The sequence below is a fragment of the Babylonia areolata genome, chromosome 27, assembly GCF_041734735.1.
Source record: "Babylonia areolata isolate BAREFJ2019XMU chromosome 27, ASM4173473v1, whole genome shotgun sequence".
Taxonomy (NCBI): Eukaryota; Metazoa; Mollusca; class Gastropoda; order Neogastropoda; family Buccinidae; genus Babylonia; species Babylonia areolata.
In genome coordinates this window covers 9,323,962-9,344,526 of record NC_134902.1, presented here as the reverse complement: position 1 = coordinate 9,344,526, position 20,565 = coordinate 9,323,962, and the positions used below count along the sequence as shown (strand labels likewise).

At 46.3% G+C, this 20,565-nt stretch overlaps 1 protein-coding gene across 4 annotated transcripts in view; it reads left to right on the top strand.

Moving 5' to 3' along the window:
* The window catches only part of LOC143301203 (epidermal growth factor receptor kinase substrate 8-like protein 2), a 216,393-nt gene that overhangs the window by 182,452 nt on the left and 13,376 nt on the right, over window positions 1–20,565 (top strand). For all 4 annotated transcript variants that reach the window (XM_076615325.1, XM_076615324.1, XM_076615323.1 and 1 more), the window contains 3 exons: window positions 11,493–11,586; window positions 16,331–16,466; window positions 18,452–18,593. In XM_076615325.1, coding sequence (XP_076471440.1) covers window positions 11,493–11,586; window positions 16,331–16,466; window positions 18,452–18,593 — 372 coding nt within the window. The remainder of the gene's footprint in view (window positions 1–11,492; window positions 11,587–16,330; window positions 16,467–18,451; window positions 18,594–20,565) is intronic.

Genomic DNA, 20,565 nt, shown 5'->3' with positions numbered 1-20,565 from the left:
TAGTTACCAAGTAATTTGATAAATATATAGCAACCTGTGTGCACCAACATAGGACTGCCTGTCACTGGTCTCAAATCTTATTGAACACATACAGCTATGTGTTACCCCACTGGCATATGACACATGACTACAGCACATGGTAATCACAACTACCAAGTCACACATGTTCCCCATGTTGCATTATCACCCATGTGCACACACATGGAAAAGCATGAACATACAGTTAGCCTGTAGATTTGTTCACCTTGAATATAACCATCACCACCTAACATACAAAATAGGTATAACTCCAACTGTTGCAACCAAAACATTCTACACAGATGCAACACACATAACCTCTGTGTTTCTTCGTGACTGAATGCTTACATTGTTCCCACAGTATATCAACAATTGACACACCACTGACATGTTAATGAACATTATCATTTATGTAAGCCAAGACGCACAACATGTAAACCCAAACATGATGTCCAAGCATCATACCGTAATGTCAACCTGCAGAAAACAGGAAAGGGGGTGGGGGGATACCCAAATACCCGAAACCAGTACTCCGTTTAGTCATGTATTGGCTACATTGTGTATTTTAACCACTTTTCCCTCAGTCACTAGCCTCAAATACAGTTAAGCCATACGCATGCTGGCTATGCTCTCTCACAAGTCATGGTATCTGCATCAACACATTACAGTTACATTAACTGTGAAATACCACATCAGCTAAAAAGGATCTCTCAATGGTCTTGTGACACAACATCACAATTCTACAAACTCCAAACTGTTTCCAAAAACCAGGAAGTAAATTGCCAACAAACCAAATTACCAGTACAAGCATTACTCACAGACCCCAACGTTTCAGGGTTCACTTTATATTCATGTAGCAGAACACAATCCAACTGAGCCATTGTGTTAGTCACAGAATCCAAATGCACCATAAATCAAGCATTCAACTAAGTCTGAAAAATAGATGCTAGTTTGACACTCACAGCCCCCATGGTACTGTCTTGTCTGTCTGGCTCTCCTGGCCTGCTCCAAGCAAGGAAAAAAAAGAAACTCCACTTGCCTATTCATTTGATCCTCTTCACAAGCTGACGCCGTATGCAAACTATCTTCCGACCCAGAGTGTTTCCAATTGGTTGAAGCTAACAGACCAATCTGGGACCAACAGTGCTAGACTTGCACATCCAGCACTTTTCTCACAGAACCCAGCATTGTCAAGGAGAAGGGGAGGGGGGGTGATGAAAAGAGGAAGGGAAGGAGGAGGAAAGATCACCCAGCCCTGATTCTGTTCTAAACAGCTCATGATAAACACACCACACCATGTAGTGACCATTGAGGCAGATGCCATCCTGCCAGAGATTGACATGGGGGGTAAGGAGGGGGGTGGGGGGGGGGGGGACGGGGTTGAGGATGATGGAAGTGGAAGGGAAAAGGGCAGGGGAGTGTATAGGAAGAGAATGGTCAGAGGAGATACCGTCTTTACTTAGTATTTCTTGATAACTTGCTCCCTCTGCACTTGGCCAAGGGAAGGGGGGAAAGGGAGAGAGGGTATGGGGAGGGGTGTTGGTGGGGATAGATGCCATGGAAGGAGGGGGGTGGGGGGAGAAGAGTAGGGAGGTAGGAAGGAGGGGTCCATCAGTGAGCAGTGTGTCTGAGAAAATCCCACACTTCCACCATAGGCACCTAACACACTATAACATAAAAATCATCTATAGAATTTGCTTCTAGAGTAAAGATTTTTTATGTCAAAATTCAAGAGAAAACTCAACGGACAGCTCCCGTGTCGGCACCGCTTGGCGGTGTTTTTGGCACTTGTGATCGACAATGAAATACTTCGTTTAAACCAACAACAACACAGCTATACATGTATGATACGAATCAGATTGATAACAGAAATGCAAACATCTGCAAGACACACTATAAAAATGTCTAGGTATTGTAAAAACATATTTTGCTCAAATCGGCACTGACGAATTCCAATGGCTTGAAGAAGAGATAGTTTTGTGGGGCCGAAATGCTGTCAGACATTTCGTACCATCGCATGCCTATAACTTAGGTGTACACGGAAAGCGGTACACGAGAAGAAAGCTTAATCATTTACATTTTAATGCACAATTTAAATTCCACGGCAACTATATCGATTTATAGAAAACGAAGGTATTTTATATGTTTCAACTGAGTGGATCGCGTCCCGGGGCATGGGACATCTTTGGTTGAACTCATCCTCTGTGAAGTTTTCTCTGTTGCTGAAGGCAGATTGAAATTGTCTGTTTAGAATTTCCACTTTCTGCTTGTTGTCGGTAACAAGTTTTCCAGATTCTTTGAGGGGTGCAACGCCGTTGATTTCAGTTTTCCTCGATTTTACAAATGAGAAGAGTTTTTTGGATGGTTTTGGTTTGTCTGGTTCGACTTCAACTATCAGTGTAGAGCAGTACTGCCAGTATTGTTGACAAAGCTCACGCTGTATTTGTCTCTTCAACCTCCTGTATTCTTCATCAAGGTCTTTTCTTCCAGTCTTTTTCATTTTCCTGTGCATTTGGTCTCGTCACCTGATAAGCTTGAGAGTCTCTGGCTTGATGTGTGGAGCATTCCTCTTTGCTCGGAGCTTCACTTGAGGGATGTGAGTTTGGGTAATGTTGGTGAGGCCGTCCTTTAGATCGGTCCATACCTCTTCAGCCACTGGACTGTTTGCATGCTTTTCTAGTATGGAGTCTGAGAGTTCTTTGGTTGCAGTGCGCATAGCCTCCCAGTCAGCCTTCTTGTAGCATGGGACCATGCGGTCTGGCTGGCGCACACGGTTAGCATTGACTTGCAGCTCTGCATACACGATATAGTGGTCAGAAATACCAGGCACGATTTCAATGTATGGGAAGAGGCCCAGGTGACTGGATACAAGGAGGTCAATTACGTTTTTGCCTCGTGTCGGTGTTTTGATGATCTGCTCCAGTTGTTCTTCTAATGATTCTTTGAAAGCTCAATGAAGGCGAGGGTAGCCACAGTCTCTCTTCAGAATACTGTTTTCCCAGTCCCAGCTTGGGAAGTTAAAGTCTCCGCTGAGGACGACAATGGCATTCCTGGAGTCACAAGCTAGTTTGATCGACTCAGCCATCTGAAGTTGACTTGCCCTCATCTCCATCGTCGGGTCTGTAGTAGCTGCCGATGAGGAGGTTTTTTCTGTTTTTCATTTTGATTCTGATCCAAAGGATCTCACAGGGGAGGTTGGGACATAGTAGGGGTTCTCCGGTGGTTACAAGGGTTTTAAGAACGGCAATGAGGACACCACCTCCATTTCTGTACCTGTCCTTCCTATAGACCTTGTATTCTGGTGGAAAGAGTTCACTGGAGGCAATGTCGTGGTCCAGCCAGGTTTCAGTCCCTATAAGTACATCCGGTTGTAAGCTTTGGAGAAGGTGGTGAATTTCTGGGGCTTTCCCTGCCGCTGAATGGAAATTTACATTCAAGATTCTGAGAGGGCGGTTAGGGTTTTTGTTTTGCTGGCTTTGGCGAGTTGGAGTGGACGCGTGGGCGGGGTGAAATGATTCGTTCAAGTCGAAGGAGAAGTTGAATTGTTCATAGGTTTCCTGTTCAATGTTGTGCAGATCAAAAGCTACATAACTGTAGTTAGGCGAGTGACAAAGTTCACAATACCAGTTCACAGATGAATTTCCAAGATCCATATAGGACTGGGTACCAACGTTATGACAGGACGCATGGAACCAGCGCCCACAGGTTTCACATGCAATGCCGCGGTCGTCCCATCCCACTGTTCTGTCGCAGATGCCACAAGGCACAACAGTGGAGTTATTTGGGTCTGGCACTTCTGGTGCTGCACTCTGGGTGGGGGAGGTGGGGGGTGAAGGAGGCATGGTTGAGGGGTGGAGGGAAGAGTAGGTGAAGCAGTAGGAGAGGGTAATGAAGACTGTCACTAGCATGATGTTGCCTCCCGAAACCAGGAGGGGGTCAAGCTGGTGTTCTCTTGACCCCCTCCTGGGGGGGTCACTACTTTGTCGTGGTCGGGAGGTTTAGTGGCCAGTGATCGAGCGAGCTATGTCGGCGGGGGCATCAGTGCTTCTGGGGGTTTACTGCTCTAGTCCCAGGTCTTAATTGACAGCCTACATAGCCATTGTAGCTGTTCAGGCTGAATAAGTGGTGGTTTTCGTACTGATGCCGCAGATAGGGCTTCCCATGCCGAACAGGTCGTGAGTGAGGCCCAAACTAAAAGTGACCCACTGTCCCTTTTGCTATTCTCTATTCTTCTTTTTACCACCTCTTTTCTGTCCTCAGTTCCCCATCAAGCCTTCTTTTCCACATTCTTTTTTCTCTGCGGCCTTCTTCAGGCCCGCCGTGTTTGCCGTGTGGCGCGACCTGTGAGGGAGGGGAATGAGATCCTGGGGATTGAGAGAGCACACTGCTCTCAACACATCCCTTTGGCTTGGACCTCTCCTAAGACAGGCAGCACACACTGGCCCGTGTGTGTCAATCGGCTACCCCTTCGTGGGGCTGGGTCAAGACTGGCAGTTTGGAGGCTAGCGAGGATAACCCCCGTAGTGCTCGGTTCTCTGTCCCTGGGAGCTGAGCATGATCGGGGGGGAACACATTGGAGCTAAACTGTTAGTCGTATATCCCTCCCGAAACCTGGAAGGGGTCAAGCTGGTGTTCCCTTGACCCTGGCCCCAAAGTTGGACCCCATGGTGGGTGGGTAAGTGAGGGATGAATATACAGTTATTAAAACCATGGCTTCCAAACAAATACACCTCCCTGACTGACGTTTATAGGGTGACAGTAAGGAAGGGGTCGGACAGAGTCCCGACCAACACATTTTTCCTCACCTTCTGCTGCCCGAATGTCCCCAAGGACATACGAGTCGGATACCTGCAGGTGAACGTAAGCCAGAAATTCGGACATGTGCGGGACTGCTGCAAGGAGGAAGAGGCGTGTGGCACCTGTTCAAAGGCGGCGCACCAGGGTGAATGCATCAGTCCAGCCCGTTGTGCGAACTGCGGAGGCGGCCACCCGTCCTCATCAAAAGACTGTCCCGCCTGGAGAAAAGAAAAAGAAATCCAGAAGGTGAAGACGGAGAAGAAAATTTCTTTCTTTGAGGCACGAAAACAAGTGGAGGCCGCATTGCCTAAGGCGTCTTACGCTTCTGTCGTCAGACCCAGGATGGTGGACGTTGTGATCCAGACGCCGTCCACAGGGACGCAGATGGACAGCTTACCTACATCGGTAGAACCGTTGGCCTTGGGTGGAGGCGCTGTGTCCACCCCTTCCCATCCTGTACAGCGGTCCTCAGGGGCTGCTGGGCAGGAGCGGAAAGCCTCGGGCCGAGGCACGGTGTCCGCCTCCCGTCCCCACCCACCCCCCGGGCCCTCGCATCCCGCCTCTCGTCTGCCTGGCCCTCGGGCTGGCAGGAGTGGCCAGAAACCCCCCGTACCTCCAAAACTCAAGGAGGGGAGGGTTGCGGCCTTGGCGGGATCGGGAAAAGCCGAGGTGGTGGATATTCCGGCTTGGTCGGAATCGGAGAAGTTAAGTTAAAAAAATAGATATGCGATCTTGGCCGACCTTGAGCCACCACAAGCAGAGGAGCAGGGGGTAGCGATGGATTAGGCTGCTGCTTTATTTTTTTAACCATTTTAATGGCAGTGATCCACTGGAACATCCGTGGGTTCTATGCCAATTTCCAGGAACTTCAGCTGCTTTGTCGTGCCTTGAAACCTTCAGTGCTGGCGCTGCAGGAGACTGCAAAGAGATGGCAAGGTTTTATCTCTCTCTGGTTTTAACTTCATTTTTAAACCCACTCAACCGAAGCAAGAGGGATTGACGGGAGGTGTCGCTCTTTTTATATGTAAGTCCCTTTTATACAGTACAGTTCCTTTAAGCACCCCTTTACAGGCGATGGCAGTCAGAGTCACACTTGAGAAAACCATCACTGTCTGCTCTCTGTACTTTCCTCCTTCCATCCGTGTTCTGAGGCAGGACCTCATGAACCTGGTTGACCAGCTCCCACGACCGTTTCTACTGTTGGGCGACTTCAATGGCTACTCCCCGCTCTGGGGAAGTGAGATGACATCAGCCCGAGGTCTTCTTTTGGAAAACCTTCTTTCTGATATGGACTTGTGCTTTCTTAACGACAAGTCACCCACTTACCTTCATCTGTCCTCTGGAAAGCTCTCGTGTTTAGATCTGTCGGTCTGCGATCCATCGTTGGTCCTGGACTATGAGTGGAGAGTGCACGATGATCTGCACGGGAGTGACCACTTTCCTGTCGTCCTCCGCCCCACAGATGGGGAAGGTGACTCTCTGCCGGACCGCCTGAACTATGACAAAGCTGACTGGGGAATTTTTACCACGAAGTTAAGAGCGGAGCTGCAGGAAGAAACAGTCTTAAAAAACAAGGACCCTGCTGACACTCTGACTCAGATCGTTTTAGATTGCGCCAAAGCAGCAGTCCCATCATCTACCTCCAAGTCTCGGATGCCAAGAACGCCCTGGTTCAACGCGGAATGTCGGGAGGCCCGTAAGTCTCGGAAGAGAGCGCAGCGACGCGTCTTTCGGAGACCGATAGCGTTCGAACCCATCAACAGCTGAGGGTGAAAACCAGGTATGTTTTTAAAAAGAGCCAGAGAAAATCATGGAGAGATTTTTGCTCTTCCTTAACTCACTCAGTACGGCCAGTCCTCTCTTCTCCTCTACACAGACCCCTCGGATGTCCTGTGGGTTTCTGAAATGACCCAACCTTTAGCTTCCGTCGTCAGAACTGTGGTATTCTTTGTCAACATTCACCTCTTCAGTATAAGAGCGTTCCGCTTGCAATATTTTGATGATGGTAATTGGGGTGAAACGCTGTTAACGTTGTCTCTTTCGCCGTTCGTATGGAGAGAGTTAACCTCCAACACACCCAAGAAGAAAGTGTGAGGGTATTAAAAAAAATTAAGGGCAAAAACGTGTGCCCAACTTTTCATCATCTTAAACTTTCAGACACTCTTGTCACAGAGAAGAAAGCAGTTGCCAGTTTGCTTGCCTCCACAATCAAACTGAACTCGAGATCTGCTAACAAATCTGCTCGGTTTCTCAAAACCAAAAACCTGACAGAAAAAACACCTTGCAACTTCTCTTCCGACAGCACAGAGAGCTACAACCTTCCTTTCACTATGAATGAACTAAAATCTGCCCTTCAGACCTGCACGGATTCATCTCCAGGAATGGACGAGGTCCATTATAAACTCTTAAAACATCTTCCCGAAACCTGTCTGGACACCCTGCTCAAAGTTTACAACCACATCTGGATCACAGGCTTTTTTCCACCCTCCTGGCGGAAAGCCCTCATAATCCCGGTGCCGAAACCGGGAAAAGACCCTTCCAACCCCTCCAACTACCGCCCAATAGCACTGACCAGCTGCATCTGCAAACTGATGGAGAAGATGGTCAACGGTAGACTGATGTGGAAACTAGAGACTGACGGCCTTCTGGCGAAAGAACAGTGCGGTTTCCGCAAGCATCGCTCTACCATTGACCATCTGGTTCGTCTGGAAACCACTGTAAGAAATGTCTTTGTAAACAAACAGCATGTGGTGGCCATATTGTTTGACTTGGAGAAAGCTTACGATACCACCTGGAAATTTGGAATCCTCTCGGACCTGCACAAGTTCGGCTTCTGAGGACACCTGCCCCACTTCATCCACAACTTTTTGCAAGACAGACAATTCCAGGTGAGGGTCGGCACCACCCTGTCCTACATTCATGAGCAGGAGCTGGGTGTCCCGCAAGGGAGCATTCTGTCACCGGTTCTCTTCAGCATCAAAATTAATGACATCATTCAATCCATTCAGAAGGGATCGGACAGCTCGCTGTTTGTGGACAATTTCGCCTTGTATGCAACTGGCAGCACGTATGCCAGCATCCAGCGACGGCTTCAGCTCTGCGTCAACAAAATCAGTGTTGGGCAGAGGAGAATGGCTTCACCTTTTCATCCTCCAAAACTGAATGTATTCATTTTCATAACTTTCGCCAGTTCTATCCGGACCCTGAAATCTGTCTGTGAAAATCCACCATCCCGGCGGTCAAGGAAGCCAAAATTTTAGGGGTCGTCTTTGATCAGAAGCTGAACTTCCGCAGCCATATCAAACAGCTGAAAATATCTTGCCAAAAAGTCCTGAACATCATCCGAGTTGTGGCACACACGGGCTGGGGTGCTGATAAGAGAACTCTCTTCCACCTCTACAGAGCCCTGGTCCGGTCCAAATTGGATTACGGATGTGTAGTATACGGCTTGGCCAGACCGTCTTACCTGAAACTGCTGGACCCTATACACCACCAAGGGCTCCGTCTCAGCTTAGGTGCGTTCCACACCACCCCTGTGCACAGCCTGTATGCAGAGGCGGGGGAACCGCCTCTCTCCAACCGCAGACTGAAGCTGACCCTAAATTATTATTTGAAATTGTTTTCTGAACCTACAAACCCTGCTTACGACGCTGTATTCAACAACCCTTTCGACAAGAAATTTAAAGACAACCCAGACTGCATCCCTCCTCTTGGACTCCACATTCAGCCACACTTAGAAAATGCCAATCTGGATGTCGGTGGCATTTCAGATTTCTCCAAGTTCCCTGACAGCCCTCTGTGGACCTTTAGAACACCTGAGGTCCAATTCGATCTGGCCTCATTTTTGACACATACTGTTCAATTATCAAATTTGTGTGAGTGCCAGTCTGTGTACATGTTTGCAGAGGTATGTAAGTGTTTGACTTTGAGCGGCACCACTTTGACTGCATACTTTATTTCTGTAGCAATAACGACGAAGATTTTTTTTTATACGTTTTTTTCCTCGAAGACTCTTAAACACTACGTGTTACATGTCTGTGAGCATATTCATAAACAAAGAATGGCAGTATGATAAAGTTCACTGAACATATACCATACACATAGAACATAATCTACCCATCCGTATCTTCTACCAGCCCATCAAAACATTGCACACACACACACACACACGCACGCACGCACGCACGCGCGCACACACACACACACACAATGGAACCTATGCGAGCCACAGGTACTCCCCACAGGCAGATAGAGACTCTCTGTCATATCACTTTGCAACTCATGCAGTGCTTAATCATATTCAACATGCCACAATGTCTGAGCAAATTGTTCTCTTGTCAAGGGAAAGTACTGCTGAAATCTGACCTCGTCAAACATGAGCTCTATGACAAGGTGGTGATAGATGCCATACCTTTGGCTCTCTCTCAACATCAGATACATCCAAAATAAATGTCTTCTTTGTTTTGTCTTTTTTCCCTACATTTGATCAACAAGCAAATCAGCAACGACAACTGTTGTTGATTAGCAATAAGCCTGGTGTGGTTTGGTGCTATATCACAGCAGGAAAAGGTGGGATATCATCATGCTGTTTTGGTGCCATTTTGTTTACATGGATTCATGAAATCAGGATTTCATGTCTGGAACAGCTTATGTCATGTCAGTGCTGTGCTGGTGTTGTTTCTGTGCCATGTGCATGGAATTCCAGCTTTAGATATTTGCTGCAGTCACATGAACCTGATGGGGGATGTTCATTAAAGATTTCCACTGACCAAACTTCCTGAGAGGAACGAAAGTTGGCACACCTATTAGTCTTTCTCTATATAAGTACCACTAAAGGTGACACACTTCTCTCATCAATTTATGCAGCCGTGAAGACCTTGCCTGTAGAAGTCTGCAGGTTGCACCAGAAGCCACAACTTGACTTCAGAAATAAGCGTCTCATCATCTTGGAAGTACTTGCCCTTCAAAAATGACTTCATGGTTGGAAAGAGGTAGAAGTCAGATGGTGCAAGGTCGGGAGAGTAAGTAGGGTGAGGAAGTATTTCATAGCTACATCACTACTCCATGCTTGCCCCAAAAGACCATGAGCATGAACTTGCCCGTCGAGGGTTGGACACATGCCTTCTTCAGAGTCAAAATGCTTCCACTGGTTTGACTGGGCTTTAGTCTCTGGATCATAATAATGGACCCATATTTCATCCTGCATGATTAGTCGTCGTCTTCTTTTTTTTTTCTTCTTTTTTTGTTGTTGTTGTTTTGTTTGTGTGCCTGGACTTTCTTGGGTTGACCACCGTTTTATTTTGTATATCATTATGTCAATTGAGAATAAATGAAAAATAAAACAAAACTCATGTATAGTTGGAGTGTGTGTGTGTGTGTGTGTGTGTGTGTGTGTGTGTGTGTGTGTGTTCAAGAGTCAGATGTTCTTAGGTTAAGTTCCCTCTCAAAAATCGATACTAAAGAAAAATATGAATTAGTTTTCTTAAAAATACTGATACACATTTTTTCCAATCAGAATAATGTAGTTAATAAATCTGACGTTTCCTTTCGGACACTGAGGTTCGTTCACTCCTAACAGAATGTCAGTAACTGACAATTTTAACATAATGTTTATTTCTGGTTTAATTTTCTGTTGAATAAAGTTCCATAGGTTTCAGACCAGAGGGCACTCACAGAAAAAGTGCTCAATGAAATCAATTTGGCCTGGGCAGTGTGAGCATCTATTGTTTTCTTTAACTTGCATTTTATTTAAGAGAATATTTGTGGGATATATATTGTGTAGTATTTTCCAGTGAAGTACTCTTAATCTGACTGCATGATTAGTCTGTTGAAGAAGTCCTCCTGGTTTTCTTGGCACATGGCACATGAGCCAGGGAGCATGTGATTTGTTCCTGCTTCTGGAAAGGTATGAGCAACAGGAGAATCCATCATGCAGACAACTTCTGCATGTGCAATGGTGATGGATGAAGTTGATGAATGGTTATGCAGCGATCCTCCAAAATGGCGGCCTCCACTCGCCGAATGGTGTCTTCATCAACAGCGGACTGTAGTCACCCAGGAATGGGAGCCATTTCCAACGATGTCCAACCACACTTGAACTGACAATGCCAGTGCTTGACAATGTCATACAATGGGGCATCCTCCCTATAAGTCTCTTTCATTTCATTGAGCATCTCCCTTGGTGTGTGGCCTCTCAAATACAGATATTTGATGACTGCTCTGCATTCACCTGGCTCCATTATCACATCTTACCCCACCACAGCACTTGTAAAAGAAAAACTGTTAGAAGTTCAGAGATGTAAATTTGATAAAGAGATATGCATTATCATACATGTGCAATTTCAGCCTCCTACAATAAATGGAAGTAAGTCAGGGGAAATCTTTGATGAACGTCCCTCGTTTTGGTGGATTATGCAAAAAGACTTGATGATAATAATGGTTATGATTATGACTGTGATGATTATGATGATAATGATGATGACTATGATAATGATGGTTGTGATGATGATGATGATGACTGTGATTGATAGTGCTTATGATGATGATGGTTGTGATGATGATGCAGTAGTGATGACTGTGATGCTATGATGATGATGATTATGATGATGACTGTGATTGTGATGAAGGTCATGATGGTTTATGATGATGATGACTTTGATGATGATAATGACTGACAGGCAGTACAGTAGGGGTACAGGCGTTCTACATGACTAAGTCATCCAGTCAGGACCATGTTTCATCCTGGTTGGAATCAAAGGGATTCTCTACACTGTGAGTTGCTTGTGAGGTTGTCTGTAGTGTGAGTTGTTTGTGTATAAAGGGTTGTCTGTACTGTGAGTTGTTTGGGTATAAAGGGTTGTCTGTAGTGTGAGTTGTTTGTGTATAAAGGGTTGTCTGTACTGTGAGTTGTTTGGGTATAAAGGGTTGTCTGTAGTGTGAGTTGTTTGTGTATAAAGGGTTGTCTGTACTGTGGGTTGTTTGGGTGTACAGGGTTGTCTGTAGTGTGAGTTGTTTGGGTATAAAGGGTTGTCTGTACTGTGAGTTGTTTGGGTATACAGGGTTGTCTGTAGTGTGAGTTGTTTGAGTATACAGGGTTGTCTGTAGTGTGAGTTGTTTGGGTATAAAGGGTTGTCTGTAGTGTGAGTTGTTTGGTATAAAGGGTTGTCTGTAGTGTGAGTTGTTTGGTATAAAGGGTTGGCTGTACTGTGAGTTGTTTGGGTATACAGGGTTGTCTGTAGTGTGAGTTGTTTGAGTATACAGGGTTGTCTGTAGTGTGAGTTGTTTGGGTGTACAGGGTTGTCTGTAGTGTGAGTTGTTTGGGTATAAAGGGTTGTCCGTAGTGTGAGTTGTTTGGGTATAAAGGGTTGTCTGTAGTGTGAGTTGTTTGGGTGTACAGGGTTGTCTGTAGTGTGAGTTGTTTGGGTATAAAGGGTTGTCTGTAGTGTGAGTTGTTTGGGTATAAAGGGTTGTCTGTAGTGTGAGTTGTTTGGGTATAAAGGGTTGTCTGTAGTGTGAGTTGTTTGGGTATAAAGGGTTGTCTGTAGTGTGAGTTGTTTGGGTATAAAGGGTTGTCTGTACTGTGAGTTGTTTGGGTATAAAGGGTTGTCTGTAGTGTGAGTTGTTTGGGTATAAAGGGTTGTCTGTAGTGTGAGTTGTTTGGGTATAAAGGGTTGTCTGTACTGTGGGTTTGTGTGCAAAGAGTTATATGTACTGTAACCTGTTTGTGTGTAAAGGGATGTCAACATTGTGAGTTGTTTTATGTAAAGGGATGTCAACACTGTGAGTTGTTTGTTTGTAAAGGGATGTCAACACTGTGAGTTGTTTTATGTAAAGGGATGTCAACACTGTGAGTTGTTTGTTTGTAAAGGGATGTCAACACTGTGAGTTGTTTTATGTAAAGGGATGCCAACATTGTGAGTTGTTTGTAAAGGGATGTCAACACTGAGTTGTTTGTTTGTAAAGGGATGTCAACACTGTGAGTTGTTTGTTGTTTGTTTGTAAAGGGATGTCAACACTGTGAGTTGTTTTTTGTTTGTTTGTAAAGGGATGTCAACATTGTGAGTTGTTTGTTTGTAAAGGAATATCAACACTGAGTTGTTTGTGAAGGGATGTCAACACTGTGAATTGTTTGTTTGTAAAGGGATGTCAACACTTGAGTTGTTTGTGAAGGGATGACAACACTGTGAGTAGTTTGCTTGTAAAGCGATGTCAACACTGAGTTGTTTGTTTGTAAAAGGATGTCAACACTGTGAGTTGTTTGTTTGTAAAAGGATGTCAAGACTGAGTTGTTTTATGTAAAGGGATGTCAAGACTGAGTTGTTTGTTTGTAAAAGGATGTCAACACTGTGAGTTGTTTGTTTGTAAAGGATGTCAAGACTGAGTTGTTTTATGTAAAGGGATGTCAACACTGAGTTGTTTGTAAAAGGATGTCAATACTGTGAGTTGTTTGTAAAAGGATGTCAAGACTGAGTTGTTTGTTTGTAAAGGGATGTCAACACTGTGAGTTGTTTGTAAAGGGATGTCAACATTGTGAGTTGTTTTATGTAAAGGGATGTCAACACTGTGAGTTGTTTTATGTAAAGGGATGTCAACACTGTGAGTTGTTTTATGTAAAGGGATGTCAACACTGTGAGTTGTTTTATGCAAAGGGATGTCAACACTGAGTTGTTTTGAAGGGATGTCAACACTGTGAGTTGTTTGTTTGTAAAAGGATGTCAACACTGTGATTTGTTTGTTTGTAAAAGGATGTCAACTCTGTGAGTTGTTTGTTTGTAAAAGGATGTCAAGACTGAGTTGTTTTATGTAAAGGGATGTCAACACTGTGAGTTGTTTTATGTAAAGGGATGTCAACACTGAGTTGTTTTATGCAAAGGGATGTCAACACTGAGTTGTTTTGAAGGGATGTCAACACTGTGAGTTTGTGAAGGGATGTCAGCATTGTGTGTTTTATGTAAAGGGATGTCAACACTGTGAGTTGTTTTATGTAAAGGGATGTCAACACTGTGAGTTGTTTTATGTAAAGGGATGTCAACACTGAGTTGTTTGTTTGTAAAGGGATGTCACCAATGTGAGTTGTTTGTAAAGGGATGTCAACACTGTGAGTTGTTTGTTTGTGAGTTGTTTGTTTGTAAAGGGATGTCAACACTGTGAGTTGTTTTGTGAAGGATTGTCTATACTGTGAGTTTTTGTCATGTATGAAGGGAAGTCTACACTGTGAGTTTTCTGTAAAGTGAAAGTGACAGCTAGAAATATTAAAGAAAATGTGAGAACAGTGGCGTTAAAGATTAAAGATCCCATAGCCTTTTATGGCTGTCAGGGCAGTGAATTCACCTCCACTGTGTCCAGAACTTCTCACAGGAAGGCAGATCCCAATCCTCTCCTTCTGCCAACCGAAGTTGGGTACCCATTCACAATGAGTGGAGTGAGCAAAATCAGAGTAAAGTGCCTTTTTCAAGGACACAACACCATGCTAAAATGGGACCTTGAACCCTGATCACTGGTGAATACTGGATTAGAAGTGCAACACCTGATTCTGCCGCAACACCTCGACTGATAGCAGTGATGTTAAAAATCTGCTGAAGTGGCAGTGGTGGTATAAACAGTTGTCATGTAAACATCTGTCAGCAGTGATAATGGTGTATCAGTTTCAGTTTCAGTAGTTCAAGGAGGCATCACTGCGTTCGGACAAATCCATATACGCTACACCACATCTGCCAAGCAGATGCCTGACCAGCAGCGTAACCCAACGCATGGTGTAAAGAATTATTAGTGAAAGTGATAGCAATGGTATGAAGAGCTGACAGAATGTATGTGACACTAAGTATTGCCTGCATGTCAGACAAGTTAATCCAGTTGTTTAAGCCAATTGGCTGTCTTGCAGGTGATGAGAAATGGGGAAAAAAATCAGAGGGAGCTGTTTCAGTAACCATGAACAAGAGAGGCAAGGCCTTCAAGACTCACTTGTGATACACTTAAAAAAAAATCTAATTGTTAAAATGTGTTCTGTATTTGTTATTATAAAGCTTCGGGTTAAAAGAAAAAGAAAAAAAAAAGTCCTAATGGCAGATTCGAACTCCTCCAACTTTCCATCACATGTTATCGTGTATTGTCCATTGAATATAGGATTGAACGGGCAGGTCAACAACTTGAAACAAAATGGCGTCATTCGCGTTCGCAAAGAATATGAGCACGCGCTTTGAATGTGTATAAATATGTGTACGCAATTGATTTTTGCCCATGACCTTTAGGGCTCAGCCAGTTGATCTATAAAGTCCACTTGTATTGTTTTTGGTATTTTCTGAAAAAGACCACTTGGGCGAATGAACATAGTGAAAGCCCTGTACACTGAGAGTAAAACACACAAGCTTTTTATGTATTGAGTATAATTTCAAAATGTAATGTTTAAGATGAGAAAGATCAGTTTAAAGCAAATTAAGTCCCCAAGCATTAATTACAGATTAATATCCCTTTTTTTACTATCGGCACCAAAACGTTTGCAAAATAAATATAACTTCCATGCTTAGCAAAAGAAGTTCCTGTTTGAACAAAAAATGATAATAATGACTGCTTTTGTTGTTGTGTCGAATATCAGATCAAAGTGCCAAGTTTAGAGAATAAAAAAAATATGAATATAACAGTAAATGCAGTTTGCATATAATTTGGCTTCTTTTTTTATTTTTTTGTGCCCATCCCAGAGGTGCAGTATTGTTTTAAACAAGATGACTGGAAAGAACTGAATTTTTCCTGTTTTTATGCCTAATTTTGTGTCAAGTGACAAAGTATTTGCAGAGAAAATGGCAATGTTAAAGTTTACCACGGACGCACACACACATACACACACACACACCACGGACACACACACACACACACACACACACACACACACACACACACACACACAACCAAACACCGGGTTAAAACATAGACTCACTTTGTTTACACAAGTGAGTCAAAAATTACACAACAGCTTGTTTATCAGGCAAAGACACCTTCAGGGACAGTCAGAATCCATCTCAGGATCCATGTTCACGGTCATTTCCTGGAGCAGTGACTGACAAACCAAGCAGACATGACCACCATATTTTGCCATGATGTTCTGTCACATCATCTCCCATCAGTCCATGTCCTTCTGTCAGTGTTGTTGTTAAATATCAATGAATTGTATTGTATTGTATTGTTTTTGTCACAACATATTTCTCTATATGAAATTCTGGCTGCTCTCCCGGAGTAGAGCATGTCACCCTTTTTTCTGCATGTGAGTGTATTTATTTCACTATCAGAGTGGATATTTTGTTTGCACTGTTCTTTTACGTGCACTAAGTGCATGCTGCACACAAGATCTCACTTTATCGTCTCATCCGAATGACTAGCATCCAGACCACCACTCAAGATCAAGTGGATGGGGAGAAAATTCTGGCAAGTGTGAGATTCAGTCCTATACCCTCAGATTCTCTCACTTCCAAGGCAGACATGTTACCACTAGGCCAGCACTCTGCAGTCTGCTCCCTGCCTGCAGGTGTCGCAGGACGCTGCAGGGGTTCACTGGCACTGACCTCTTCTCCCTTCACCGCCATGAGATGGAGCAGCTGATTGGTCATGATGAGGCTGCACGTCTGGAGGGACAGCTTACCCTGCAGAAAAAGATGACAGGGGTGAGTGCAGGGAAAGGGGTGAGTGCAGGGAAAGGGGTGAGTGCAGGGAAAGGGGTGAGTGCAGGGAAAGGGGTGACTGCAGGGAAAGGGATATGAGTGCAGGGAAAGGGGTGAGTGCATGGAAAGTGATGAGTGCACATAAATGGGGCGAGTCCAGGGAAAGAGGTGAGTCCAGGGAAAGGGGGTGAGTCCAGGGAAAGGGGTGAGTGCATGGAAAGTGATGAGTGCACAGAAATGGGGCGAGTCCAGGGAAAGAGGTGAGTCCAGGGAAAGGGGGTGAGTCCAGGGAAAGGGGTGAGTGCATGGAAAGAGGGGAGTCCAGGGAAAGGGGGTGAGTGCAGGGAAATGGATTGAGTGCAGGGAAAGAGATGAGTGCAGGGAAATGGAGTTCAGGGAAAGGGCTGATTGCAAGGAAAGGGGGTGAGTGCAGGGAAAGGGGTGAGTTCAGGGAAAGGGGTGAGTTCAGGGAAATGGAGTGAGTGCAGGAAAAGAGATGAGTGCAGGGAAATGGAGTGAGTGCAGGGAAAGGGGTGAGCTCAGGGAAATGGAGTGAGTGCAGGGAAAGGGGTGAGCTCAGGGAAATGGAGTGAGTGCAGGGAAATGGGGTGAGTGCAGGGAAAGGGGTGAGCTCAGGGAAATGGAGTGAGTGCAGGGAAATGGGGTGAGTGCAGGGAAGGGGGTGAGCTCAGGGAAATGGAGTGAGTGCAGGGAAAGAGATGAGTTCAGGGAAAGGGGTGACTGCAGGGAAAGCGTGTGACTGCAGGGAAAGGGGTGAGCCCATGGAAAAGGGGTGACTGCAGGGAAAGGGGTGAGCCCAGGGAAAGGGGGTGACTGCAGGGAAAGGGGGTGACTGCAGGGAAAGCATGTGACTGCAGGGAAAGGGGTGAGCCCATGGAAAAGGGGTGACTGCAGGGAAAGGGGTGAGCCCAGGGAAAGGGGGTGACTGCAGGGAAATGGGGTGACTGCAGGGAAAGGGGGTGACTGCAGGGAAAGGGGTGAGCCCATGGAAAAGGGGTGACTGCAGGGAAAGTGTGTGACTGCAGGGAAAGGGGTGAGCCCAGGGAAAGGGGGTGACAGCAGGGAAAGGGGGTGACTGCAGGGAAAGGGGTGACTGCAGGGAAATGGGGTGACTGCAGGGAAAGGGGTGAGCCCAGGGAAAGGGGGTGACTGCAGGGAAAGAGATGAGTGCAGGAAAAGAGATGAGTGCAGGGAAAGGGGTGACTGCAGGGAAATGGGGTGACTGCAGGGAAAGCGTGTGACTGCAGGGAAAGGGGTGAGCCCATGGAAAAGGGGTGACTGCAGGGAAAGGGGTGAGCCCATGGAAAAGGGGTGACTGCAGGGAAAGGGGGTGACTGCAGGGAAAGCGTGTGACTGCAGGGAAAGGGGTGAGCCCATGGAAAAGGGGTGACTGCAGGGAAAGGGGTGAGCCCAGGGAAAGGGGGTGACTGCAGGGAAAGGGGTGAGCCCAGGGAAATGGGGTGACTGCAGGGAAAGCGTGTGACTGCAGGGAAAGGGGTGAGCCCAGGGAAAGGGGGTGACTGCAGGGAAAGGGGGTGACTGCAGGGAAAGAGATGAGTGCAGGGAAAGGGATGAGTGCAAGGGAAAGAGGTGAGTGCAGGGAAAGGGGTGACTGATGTAAAAGAAGACAGGTGTAAGTGTAGAAAAAGTTGGGGGTTTTGTTTGTTGGTTGGTTGGTGGTTTAAAAAAAACAACTAGTTTTGTTTTGTGTGTGTGTGTGTGTGTGTGTACTGTGTGTGTGTGTGTGTGCTTAATATACTTTTTTGTTTGTGAAGGTGTTTTGGATATGTGGCTTGATGGTATATTGTTATGTGTTTGTATCTCAGTGTTTCTGTGTGTGAGTGTTTTGTATGAGGTTTAAATGTTTGCACATGATTGTGTGTGCCAATAATTGCAGTGTACAGAATGAGAACTGACTGTGTGTGATGGGCATTTTAACATTGTCGGCATGACCACTGGTTTTGCAGTACAAGACACAGACTGCAGCAGAACTGAATGCCATTTTCCAGAAGCGTCGAGCACGCAGCGACCTACAGGGGGCAGCAGTAGGTCAGCCTCCTGATTTCAGACCCCAGACCCCCTCATCATGTGACGATCATGATTCTGACAGTAAGTAACAGTGTGTATCATCCTTGTGGTGTCATCACTGTCCCCACTCCCTAACCCTTGTGTCGTCATTTTCCCCACTCCCTGTATCACCACTCCCTAACCCTTGTGTCATCACTGTCCCCACTCCCTAACCCTTGTGTCATTACTGTCCCCACTCCCTATATCACCACTCCCTAACCCTTGTGTCATCACTGTCCCCACTCCCTAACCCTTGTGTCATCACTGTCCCCACTCCCTAACCCTTGTGTCATCACTGTCCCCACTCCCTAACCCTTCTGTCATCACTGTCCCCACTCCCTAACCTTTGTGTCATCACTGTCCCCACTCCCTAACCCTTGTGTCATCACTGTCCCCACTCCCTATGTCCCCACTCCCTAACCCTTCTGTCATCACTGTCCCCACTCCCTAACCCTTCTGTCATCACTGTCCCTACTCCCTAACCTTTGTGTCATCACTGTCCCCACTCCCTAACCCTTGTATCATCACTTTCCCCACTCCCTATGTCCCCACTCCCTAACCCTTGTCACTGTCCCCACTCCCTAATCCTTGTGTCATCACTGTCCCCACTCCCTAATCCTTGTGTCATCACTGTCCCCACTCCCTAATCCTTGTGTCATCAGTGTCCCCACTCCACATGTCCCCACTCCCTAATCCTTGTGTCATCACTGTCCCCACTCCCTAACCCTTGTGTCATCACTGTCCCCACTCCCTAACCCTTCTGTCATCACTGTCCCCACTCCCTAACCCTTGTGTCATCTCTGTCCCCACTCCCTAACCCTTGTGTCATCACTGTCCCCACTCCCTAATCCTTGTGTCATCAGTGTCCCCGCTCCACATGTCCCCACTCCCTAACCCTTGTGTCATCACTGTCCCCACTCCCTAACCCTTGTGTCATCACTGTCCCCACTCCCTAACCCTTGTGTCATCACTGTCCCCACTCCCCAACCCTTGTGTCATCACTGTCCCCACTCCCTAATCCTTGTGTCATCACTGTCCCCACTCCCTAATCCTTGTGTCATCACTGTCCCCACTCCCTAATCCTTGTGTCATCACTGTCCCCACTCCCCAACCCTTGTGTCATCACTGTCCCCACTCCCTAACCCTTGTGTCATCACTGTCCCCACTCCACATGTCCCCACTCCCTAATCCTTGTGTCATCAGTGTCCCCACTCCACATGTCCCCACTCCCTAATCCTTGTGTCATCACTGTCCCCACTCCCTAACCCTTGTGTCATCACTGTCCCCACTCCCTAACCCTTGTGTCATCACTGTCCCCACTCCCTAACCCTTGTGTCATCACTGTCCCCACTCCCTAACCCTTGTGTCATCACTGTCCCCACTCCCTAACCCTTCTGTCATCACTGTCCCCACTCCCCAACCCTTGTGTCATCACTGTCCCCACTCCCTAACCCTTGTGTCATCACTGTCCCCACTCCCTAACCCTTCTGTCATCACTGTCCCCACTCCCTAACCCTTGTGTCATCACTGTCCCCACTCCCTAACCCTTGTGTCATCACTGTCCCCACTCCCCAACCCTTGTGTCATCACTGTCCCCACTCCCTAACCCTTGTGTCATCACTGTCCCCACTCCCCAACCCTTGTGTCATCACTGTCCCCACTCCCTAAACCTTCTGTCATCACTGTCCCCACTCCCTAACCCTTGTGTCATCACTGTCCCCACTCCCTAACCCTTGTGTCATCACTGTCCCCACTCCCTAACCCTTGTGTCATCACTGTCCCCACTCCCCAACCCTTGTGTCATCACTGTCCCCACTCCCCAACCCTTGTGTCATCACTGTCCCCACTCCCCAACCCTTGTGTCATCACTGTCCCCTCTCCCTGTGTCTCCACTCCCTAATCCTTGTGTTGTCTTTGTACCCACTCCCTAATCCTTGTGTTGTCTCTGTACCCACTCCCTAATCCTTGTGTTGTCTTTGTACCCGCTCCCTAATCCTGGTTTCATCACTGTATC